Source organism: Populus alba, chromosome 16 (assembly GCF_005239225.2).
Source record: "Populus alba chromosome 16, ASM523922v2, whole genome shotgun sequence".
In the NCBI taxonomy this organism is placed as follows: domain Eukaryota; kingdom Viridiplantae; phylum Streptophyta; class Magnoliopsida; order Malpighiales; family Salicaceae; genus Populus; species Populus alba.
This window is the reverse complement of record NC_133299.1, coordinates 15168060-15178546: the sequence shown is the minus strand read 5'-3', so window position 1 is coordinate 15178546 and position 10487 is coordinate 15168060. Positions and strand designations below refer to the sequence as shown.

Below are 10487 nucleotides of genomic sequence, written 5' to 3'. Positions count from 1 at the left end.
TTTGGTATCCTTGAAGTTGAAATAGAATCTCGAAGCCCTAATCTTTCACCATTAGCAGCTTAAAAATTGGATAATTGAAGAGCATCTTGAAGCCCAAGATTAAAGGCATTGTGGAGTGGCTTCAGCCTTTCGTAGCTCACATTGGGATCCTTGAAATATAATCTAGTTAAGAACCCAGGCTCGAAACAAAAGGCTATGGTTTTGGGCTGGTCTTTATGCGTGTGTGTTAAGAACACTAAACAAAAATCACTGTTTCAAAGTTAAATTGTTTTAAAACTCGATTGATAGACGCATGTCAAACTAATCAATTTCAAAAAATAATTGAGAAAAAACAAAAACTTTATTATTTTGATCTAAAATTAGATTTTCAAGAAAAAGAATCAAGTCCATTAGGCAAACTAAGTTTTTGATCGAATTAGCCTAGCCTTTTTTATTGTTTATTTTTAACCTGAATTGCTCTGAGTTCTAATAAATAAAGTTCTGGATTACTTTTTTAAATTGATCTAGGTTTTATAACAATATTTTTATTTTAAATATAAATAATAAAATAAAACTTTCACATTCAAATTCATTATTCAAATAACTTATTACATATATGAAAAAGTAGGTTAAGTTAGTTCGAAACAAGTTTAAATTTGTTGTTTTATAAGGTTAAGTGTTCGGCATCTTGGATTATTTATAAAGAGTAACATCGAGATATGTCGTAGCTTTTTTAAAAAAAAAAAAAAATCTGAAATTCTAATGTTAGGGAGATTTTAAATTAACTCTATTATAACTATTTGTTAGATTTTAAAAAAAAAAAATCTGGGTTTTGGCCAAGAACTAGTTGGTTGTTCGGTAGATTTTGATATTATAGTAATGTTGAATAAGAAGCTTGTTCTTTTCTTGTCTTTTTTCCTAAAAATTATCTATGACGACTAGATTTTTTTCGAGTCCTTTTCGTTTAACTTTCCAAAATCTACAAGTTGGATCTTTGATCACTCTTTTGCTCTCTGCATTGCATATCAATTAGAAGAATTTGGATTTGGCTCTATAAGATGTTCATGCTTACCCGATTAATTATGGGACTTTTTCCAAAAGCTTGTTGATAAAAGAATTTTGCTTGAACTAGCAAGCAAGCACAACCAAAAAAAAAATCCCTTGCATAAATGAAAAATTGATTTCAACTATACCAATGGTGTTAAAAAGAGATGAATACTTGTCCTATGAACATATCAGCTTGTAGAAATGAACCAAAATCGTTTCCCCTCTCTCTATAAGCAGAAAGAATTGCAAATACGATCATGAATTCTCATGAGAAAAGAATCACGGGAAGACTAAGCAGTCCTAAGTATTGTTGTCAGAGGCAAGCATGTTTCTTCTTCTTCTTCTCTGAACCAGATAATACCCAAGCCCTCCAAAAACAAGCAGGATGATGAAACCATCAATCACTCCTACCATGACCAACACCCATTTCTTCACATTTGATTTCCCATGGGAAACCTGTGTTCCTTTTGGAACCTTAACCATGTAAGTCAATCCTGCTCCGCTTTCAACCTGCTTAACACCTGAGACCAATCCATAAGTAAAGCATTCTCTGGAGCTTGTGCCATCCTTGCCAGTAGAATATAATGCAGCAGCACATTTACAATCTTGTAAGCATAAGTTTTCACATACTTCTTTGCTAACATTGACCCTCGTAGGAGCAGTCCTTAGAACACTACTCACACCACTTAGTTCAAGCATTTCCTGCTGTTCTCTGTCACAAAACCCTTCAGAAAACCCCCCATTGCAATCTGAACCAGCCCCTTTTTTCGCCGTCAACAGCCGGATACATGAGCAAGCATTGGACAAGGTACAGATACCATAAGGTCTACAAGCTAGAGGAAGATCACATGTAGTATTGAGTGCTTGAAAAGCAGCCTCAAAACTTCGTTTCTCCGGGGAGTAAAAATACAGCCCCATGTTTCCTGTTTTATTCCCCAGTGCTAAGAATCTTAGGGGCTGAAATTGCATCCCGAATGATAAAATCTGCGCAATTTTCTTGTATTTATCATTGAATATTTCTAACCCTTTTGAACCTAATTCAATAAATGTGATGTTTCTGTTCTTGGTAGGCTGAAATTCCCAGTAAGAATAGTTCCACTTACCAGAACTCAGGTAGAGAGCAATCTTGTTGTGCTGTATCTCAAAAGAATAGAATGCTGTTGAGTTGGTAGGAAAAGATGTCAAGCGAGTCGCCACATTTAGTCTCTGTCCCCATAGCATTACATCAGTCGGAAAGTTGAAACTCTGCCACTTTATCCTGTTCAAGGCATCAACAAGGACTAAATTGCCCGTCTTCAGAATCTGTAGTCTCTGCAACGAAGGGGAGAGAACAGAAAGATTAGTAGCTAGAAAACATGTGCAGTGATTTGTGTTTTTTCAGGTTTTGCTGATGATTCTTTTACTATTAATGTTACCTCCACACCTTGTCCTGAAGTCCCGGTTCGCCATCCGATTCGGTCATTCGAACCCTTCAAGTGCAAATCTCCATCCTTTGTCAGCGCAAGCACGCATTTATCAGTAGTGTAAAAACGAGAATAATGGCCAGAATTCCACACCTTGACATCTCCAAGAAAGACTTCCAAGGAGCATGAATATTCTCCTTTAATTGGTTCAACACTCAATGCTACTCTAAAATCGGGCTCCATTTGGTCAGTCTCCATCAGAAATGCTCTTCCAAGTAACTCCACACTGTACTCGCTAGGTACTTCCACTGCGAGGCTGTAGTCAACGTGAATGTATGTTTTGCAACAGACCTGATTAGCCAACAAAAGAACGAGAAAAACGAGCTGGTGGAGCTTCATGACAGGAAAATTGCAAAATCTGAATTTCACTTTTGGTGCAAACCTTTGCTTTTCCCTGGCAAAAGGGTATTGTTTTACCAGGAAGAAGTGATGGAAAGAAGGAAAAAGAAAGAGGCTGGACATGAGTGTGGAACTTTCCAAAAAGGATATGTGCCTTCATTTTGCCCATTATGCACTATAAGTGTAAGTGGGGTTACTGATGGCATTATGCTGGATAGCTTGTTAATTTTGGTTACTTATGCAAAAAAGCAGCCCACTGAAAGGTTGACGAAGCACAGGCTGTCCCATGTGAGAGGGTTTTAGGAGTGTCTTATTATGATGATATTTCATCCTAGCATTAGTACTTTTACCGACCTGGACTCCATTTTGTTTATATGTTTCGAAAGTTTTTAAAAAAGTCTTTTTATTGGAAAAATCAATTTAACCCACTTGCCTACAGATCAAATTATGATTGATTTAAAATAAATAAATAAATAAAACAAATTTATTCTGATTTTAAAAGAAAAAACAAAGAAAAAGAATCCGAATAGGATCTAAAACATGGTATGAAATTCATACTATTTTTTGTAAAATCTTCTTGTGATTAGTTTATCTATACTTCATTTTCATTTTATAAAAGGGAAACGGATTCTGAGGTGGGACACAGACTTATCTGATTTTGTTGGGTAAATCGATTGCTTCTTGCAATCTGCTGTGAGTGCGCAGGGGGACTCAAAAAGCCTTCTTGAGTGGGTTCCGGAAAGAGTGGTGAAAGGTGCTTGCTACTTGTAATAATGAAAGATGAACCATTTGTAAAGTGGTCTGTGTGCTGACAGTGCTCTCACGTTTGAATGATGCCATGCCCTAATCCGTATCAGCATTTCACAAGTGCTGCTGCCGCCATGTCCGGCAATCGGAGGAAACGTTGCAGGTTTCCATGATGGTGTGTTCTTGGAGAGATCATTCTGGGGTTTCGGTGGAGTGAGAGTATGCCGGAGGCTCTGTACATGAAGGCCCGGTTTTATGTTGTTGCTTAAACTGAATTATGTGCCGCACGAAGTTTGAAGATCAAATTTGATATAATTAGTAAATAATATGATATTTTTAAAGCTGTGTTTGTTTCTCGAAAAGTGGCTTCTGGAAAACCATTTTCCAAACTTTCATGTGTTTGTTTGTCATTAGAAAAGTTGGTTAACAGAAAACACTTTTCAGTCAAAGAAAAATTTAACTTGGTTTTCAGGAAAGTGTTTTTCTTTTATTTTGGGCGGAAAACACTTTCCGGAAGTTGTGAAAAATTTAAAAATGTTATACTATTTGCTGATTATATCAAATTTGATCCTCAAACTTTTGATTGCTATATATATTTTGTTTTCCATATTTTTTTTTCAATTTTATCCCTTAAAATTTAATTTTTATATTAACTTTGGTCCTCATTTTTATAATTGCTATTTGATTTTTTGTTATCATTTTTAATTAAAGTTTTTTATTTATCAAATTTGGTCCTCATTCTTTTGATTGTTACTTATTTTATTTGAAATAATTTATGAAATATTAATTATTATTATTTTAATTTCTTCATCTTTCAATTTTTTTATTTTTTAGATTTGATCTCTATTATTTTGATTATTATTTATTTTATTTGAGATAATTTATGAAATTATATTTTTTCAATTTTATTCTCATTCAACTTTTTAATTTGTAAGATTTGTTCCTCGTTATTTTAATAAATTTAAGAAAAATAAAATATTAATAAGTTATTTTTCAGCTTATTTTTCATGATATAACCAAATACTGGAAAGTGTTTTCCAACTTATTTTCCATTACACTACCAAACATCGAAAAATATTTTCTCGGAATTCACTTTTCCTGGAATTTACTTTCCAAAAGGAAACTACTTTCTAACAAACAAACGGAGCCTAAATTTTTTACAACTTCGAAAAAGTGTTTTCCGTCCAAATTTTCCAAGAAAACACTTTCTTGCGAAACCAAGCTAATTTTTTTTTTTACTGGAAAGTGTTTTCCGTTGACCAACTTTTCTAATGGCAAACAAACACATGAAAGTTTGGAAAGTGGTTTTTCAAAAACCACTTTCCGAGAAACAAACATAGCTTTAATGGTGTTATAATTGCGAACCAGTACTAGATAAATAATAGAAATTGAAGGCCTGATGAAACCAATATTCCATAAAAGGAAAAAATTATGTTGATGATAAAAAATTTAAAGACATAATAGAATGAGTTGTGTGAAAAATATTGATATTGTAGAAAAATTAGAAGAGCAAAGACTTATGTGATTGGAGAATATTTATAACACAAATTATAATATTTTTTATATTAATACTTAGAATTATAATAAAAATAATAATAATTTTTATATGAATACTTTGAATTATATTTTTTAATCTTCTAAAAAAATAATGGTTTTTCTTCGATAATAATAATAGTATGTTTTAAATTTATTAATGACAAATTATAATATTTAGAAACCCAAAAACATTGAGTCCTACCTCTGGACCCAATGCTTTTAGATCCTTCATTGGGACCCATTACCATGTGTCTAAACGCTTGACCCAACAAAATTGGGTTCCGACCCAAAAGGGTTAGAGGTTGGGTGTGTGGCAGGACCCAAGAGGGTTGGGGATGGGTCTCTCTTTGGATCCAAGGAGGATGGGTCCAAGTACGGACTCAAGGGAATTGGGGGATAGGTCCATCTCCAGACCCAAGAGGTGGGGTCCTTGGCGAAACCCAAGCATGTTGGGGTTTGGGTTTGTGGCAAGACCTAAAGGGATTAGGAGCAGGGTCGTGTCCGAACCCAAGGGAATTAGGGGTAGAGTCTGAGTCCAGACCCAAATGGGTTGGGGGATGGGTCCGTCTTTAGACCCAAGGGGGTTGGGGATTAGATCCTTTTATATTCGAACCCAAGAGGAATCGGAGGTTTGGATCCATGGCTGGACCCAAGGGGGTCGGGGGTTGGGGGATAGGCCGTGTCCGGACCCAAAGGGATTAGGGATGGGGTCGTATTTGGACCCAAAAGGGTTGGGCTTTGGTTCCTTTGGTGTCAGGACCCAATGGGTTTGGGGTTTGGTTCCTTTCATGTCTGGACCTTAAGGCTTTGGGATTTGGATCCCTTTTGTGTCCAAACCCAAGGGGGTTGGTGTTTGGGTCCTTTGATGGCCAGGCCCAAGCGATTTGGGCTAGGACTCCTGACCCAATAGAAGGGGGTTCATGTCCGAACCCAACGTACAAGTCAGCAATCCTGCTAGTCTAGGTGAGCAGCCAGGCTCGCGAGTCTTGCTCCAACACCAGGTGTCCATAGCCTGGAGCGCAACCTCTCCCCCCTGCAACCTTGGAACTCTTTGTGGGTGGGCATTACTACTGTTGCGCTAGGTGTTTGTACATAGAGCTGCAGCACACCATGCCCTTGCCAAATATGCAATTCGCAATGCAATGAATCTTCTTGAACAGTGTCGTGTCTGTTTTTAGTATTATTCCAATTCACAGTGCAATGAATCTTGATGAATAGGTTTTTTCCCACGTGATAAATGTTTTTGAGAAACAATCCCATAATTACGAAACATGCTTTTAAGGGGTTGATCTGTTTTTTGTTTATTGTTTTTTATTTAAATCTTAGCGTTCATCCTTAGAAAAATTAATTGATTTTCTCTAAATTTCTTTTAAAAAGTTCTTTAAGCCTCAATTAACACATAAATTAGTCTCAAAATATACCTTACGAGGCAGGGATACACATAAATTTGATGTACGTAAATTATCATATCAATTTTCGGATGAGGAGAAAAAAATAGAAGCTGGATATTGTAGCCAAAAAAGATATCGTTAAACCACACGTAGTTTTCTTGAGTTTGTTTATTTTTATGGGTAAAAAATATTTTTATTTTAAATTAAATGTTATATGTTTTTATATTATTTTAATATATTAATGTTAAAAATAAATTTTTAAAAATAAAAAATATTATTTTAATATATTTTAAAATAAAAAATATTTTAAAAAATAAACAACAATCTTAAAAATTATTTTTATAGAGCTGTTTATTTATATGTTTTAAAAATATTTTTAAAAAATTAAAATATATATTTTTTATTTTAAATTAATTTTTTATATTTTTATATTATTTTAAAATATATATATATATAAATATATATATATATATATATTATTTTAATATATTTATAAACAACTAAAAATTAATAATTAACGCTATTAAAATACATATTAGTAGTAAAACTGAACATTGAAGAGGCAAGGCCGCAAGGGGGCTTTTTATTATATGAGTGTGTTTGAAATTTTATAGTAGTTGTAATGGTTTAAAATATTTTTTATTTTTAAAAAATTAATTTTAATATTATTATATTAAAATAATTTAAAAATATAAAAAATTTTCATTTTAAATAAAAAAAAATTAAATTTAAAATAACATGATTTGCACGCGTTCCAAACACACTAGTTCGAATAGCTGTTTGGGTATAGGTCCGCTTCCTCTTCCTCTTTCCCAGCTTCCTGTCTGGCTGCTGGTGGCTACTTGCTGAGCCAAACCAGCACTCATGGTCTTTATGTACCGTCTAGTTAAAGCAAAAACTTTCCGACTAGTGACATCACCAGTGCCTGTGCCCTACATTTCCCGCCAAATTTGTTCTGGGCTTCTCTCAATCAGAAAGATGAATGGTGGAAAAGACAGCGCAAGTGAAGATTCAATCTCCGGTAGAGCTAATTCTACGAGCCTTTGTATCTATTTTCTTAAATTCTAAACTGAACATTGATTTTCTCTGATTATGTTCTGTAAAGCTTGTCTTTATATAGACAATATTGCCTTTGTTCTGTAATTAGCACATGGGTTTTCGTGATTAAGGTTTAAGAATTGAGGAAGGTTGATTTTTTCTTAGGAAGCTATAAAAATGTGGATAACAACCCAAAAATTGGATTGAATGGATTATGTATCGATTCTTGATATGTAAAAGAAGGAGAAATGTCTGTAGAGAAAAACTATGATTATTGTTTTGGGTAATTAGAAATTAAAAAGGTAGAGACTTTGCAGGGGGAGCTGCCATCAAGTTGAGGCCTTCACCTGATTGTATTGATCGGAGAGAATGTAGGGGTGCCGTGGAAACTAGTAGCAATAGTTTAGGTGTTAGGCATGGAAGTTTCGGTAAAAGGAGAAGTATGATTGATCTTCGATCAGAGCAGAGGAGTGGGGATGGTAACTCATCGAAATTCAGGAACAAGAACATTCCTGCTCGTGTTAAAAGATCTAAATCTGGCCAGAGTTATCGCAAGCCTGATGAAGGTGCCAATCATGTTGCACCGTTTGATATCTGCCTCTCTGGGAGTAGAGATTCTACTGTTTTGAAGTCCTTGCAGGAAATGGAGGAAAATCAGGAAAATGTCGAACATCCCATTGAAGAGAGTGGTGGACAAGGAGTGTTGCGGCCTGGGATGGTTCTTCTAAAACGTTATATTTCCCTCGGTGATCAGGTGCTTCTTAGTGTTAATGCACTCCTTAATTTATAGCTAGCTTTTACTTTTGCAGTTTAGAATTGGCAGTTGAAAACTATGATGTCTTTTACTTATCTAATAAGTGCTTTTGGATTTTGATTGCAACCATGATGAGAAGCATGTTCTAGCCGCCTGTATTGTTTGACAAAAAATTGGACTTGATCAGCATTTATCCACATTAGGCCGTTCTCAATATTGATCAACTGACTCTGATGAATGCAATTGTCTGACCATGAACATCAATTGGTGGATGACAAGAAGAAAATGTAAAATTGATTCACATTTAATATTCATTCATTAGAGTAAAAGATCTTTGCATACGTTTTTTTTTTCCCTCTATTTTTCACACATTATTAATAACCATTTTTTGTAATTGCATATTACTCAAGTTTGAAGCAATTATTATTTTTCAGATTGAAATGGTGAAGACTTGCCGAGAAATTGGTCTGGGCCCTGGGGGATTTTATAGGCCTGGTTACAAAAATGGAGCAAAGCTTCGTCTGCAGATGATGTGTCTTGGTTTGAACTGGGATCCTGAGACAAGAAAATATGAAGATCAAAGCCCAGCTGACGGTTGTAAGCCTCCTTGTATTCCTCGTAAATTTAATCAGTTGGTTGAAACAGCAATTCAAGATGCGCATGGTCTTCTAGGAAAGGACTGTACCTTAAGCAATGTGGAAGACATGCTTCCTGCGATGTCTCCAGATATATGCATTGTGAACTTCTACACAACCACCGGGCGGCTTGGGCTCCATCAGGTATGTAGTTAACTGTTATATGTTACTTTATCCTCTTACATAAACTTTGAGCACAGACATGGAGGTTTTTTTTATTATAATTATTTTTCAGTGATAAGTTTATATTCTCAAATTTCCAGACTTTGAGCATACATCATTCTTCATTGACATGAAAAAGTTAGTGAAAGTCCTAGGATTGTTTGAGATTGTAAAAGATTCCATGATTTTTTTGTGAATTTGTACTATAACACAATTGTGTTTTCTTTAAATTTTCTGGACTTAATTTTTAGAGAGAGAATTTACGATGATTTGTTAGTTGAGGTATAATATTCAAAGAAGGTTGCATCACCCTTTTTCTTTCACACATCTCAAGCCATGAGAGGCTCATTTGGTGGTAATGCTAAGTACTTTAAAAAGCTCTGGTTGAAACACGAGGTCTTGAATTTCTTTCTGCATCAGTTTGTTCATGTGTCCAGCACCCTGGTTATGTCAATTTGGTTAGTCATTTTTAAAGTAAGAAGAGAACTATAGAAGGCTCTGCTCAGAAAAAGAATTGCCAATTTTGCAATTTCGTTACTGGCAATTGCATGAGCGTTGTCAAAACCTTTTCAGATACTCTTTTTTATTGTATATATGAACATCAAAGGGGGCATTAAGGCAATATTTGCACTCATCCCGGCTCTTACATTTGTAGGATCGTGATGAAAGCTCAGAGAGTCTTGACAAAGGATTGCCTGTTGTCTCCTTCTCAGTAGGGGATTCTGCAGAATTTCTCTATGGGGATCAGAGGGATGTGAACAAGGCAGATAAAGTTGTGCTAGAATCAGGAGATGTGTTGATATTTGGTGGCAAGTCTAGACATATATTTCATGGCGTAACATCTGTAATCCCAGATTCCGCCCCCAAGGCTTTAATTGAAGAAACCAGGCTTCGTCCTGGCCGTCTCAATCTAACTTTCAGACAGTACTAGAAACCTTCAACCTTAACCTGTGCTTCACATTCTGGACATGTTTCCCCTCTCATCTACACTTAGCGGACTGCAAGTCTTACCTTTTCATCTGTAACAAATTTTAGTCCTTGTTTTACCGGTATAGATTGTATAAATTCATATTCTACACGGTTTCGCACCCGAGATTGTTGACTCCTGTCAAATTTAGCAAGCAAACTAGCAGATATGAATGAACAAGTCATGGATAGCCATGCCTGGTTGTCTCACCAAGAATCTTTTATCTATCTATCTATATATATATATATATATATAGATAGATAGATAGATAGATATAAACGACAGAGTTGGCATGTGAGGAGTCTAAAACTTCCAAGTCATGAACTACGATTTCTGTTTGTATAAAGTTGGATGGTCATCTTTAAGCTATATGATCTCTTAAATAATTAATTACTTCTGCCAAGAATCTTTGGACCTGTCTGCTATGGT

General features: G+C 35.0%; 2 protein-coding genes across 2 annotated transcripts; one reads left to right on the top strand and one right to left on the bottom strand.

Moving 5' to 3' along the window:
- Positions 1-1126: 1126 nt before the first annotated feature.
- LOC118035636 (EP1-like glycoprotein 3) lies at positions 1127-3112 on the bottom strand. The gene is made up of 2 exons (XM_035041245.2): positions 2442-3112; positions 1127-2337 (listed from the first exon to the last, which is right to left on the bottom strand). Exons 1-2 carry the CDS (start codon positions 2949-2951, stop codon positions 1327-1329), a joined length of 1521 nt encoding a protein of 506 aa, XP_034897136.1. The 5' UTR covers positions 2952-3112; the 3' UTR covers positions 1127-1326.
- A 4159-nt stretch (positions 3113-7271) lies between these two features.
- LOC118035633 (DNA N(6)-methyladenine demethylase ALKBH1D) lies at positions 7272-10252 on the top strand. The gene is made up of 4 exons (XM_035041241.2): positions 7272-7523; positions 7858-8294; positions 8729-9073; positions 9747-10252. Exons 1-4 carry the CDS (start codon positions 7367-7369, stop codon positions 10020-10022), a joined length of 1215 nt encoding a protein of 404 aa, XP_034897132.1. The 5' UTR covers positions 7272-7366; the 3' UTR covers positions 10023-10252.
- The last annotated feature ends 235 nt before the right edge of the window (positions 10253-10487 follow it).

Coding starts and splice junctions, on each gene's coding strand:
- LOC118035633 (XM_035041241.2), top strand. CDS start 7,367: ATGGTCTTTATGTACCGTCTAGTTAAAGCAAAAACTTTCCGACTAGTG. Junction 7,524..7,857: donor AAGTGAAGATTCAATCTCCG/GTAGAGCTAATT, acceptor GAGACTTTGCAG/GGGGAGCTGCCATCAAGTTG. Junction 8,295..8,728: donor ATATTTCCCTCGGTGATCAG/GTGCTTCTTAGT, acceptor ATTATTTTTCAG/ATTGAAATGGTGAAGACTTG.
- LOC118035636 (XM_035041245.2), bottom strand. CDS start 2,951: ATGTCCAGCCTCTTTCTTTTTCCTTCTTTCCATCACTTCTTCCTGGTA. Junction 2,338..2,441: donor CTTCAGGACAAGGTGTGGAG/GTAACATTAATA, acceptor CCTTCGTTGCAG/AGACTACAGATTCTGAAGAC.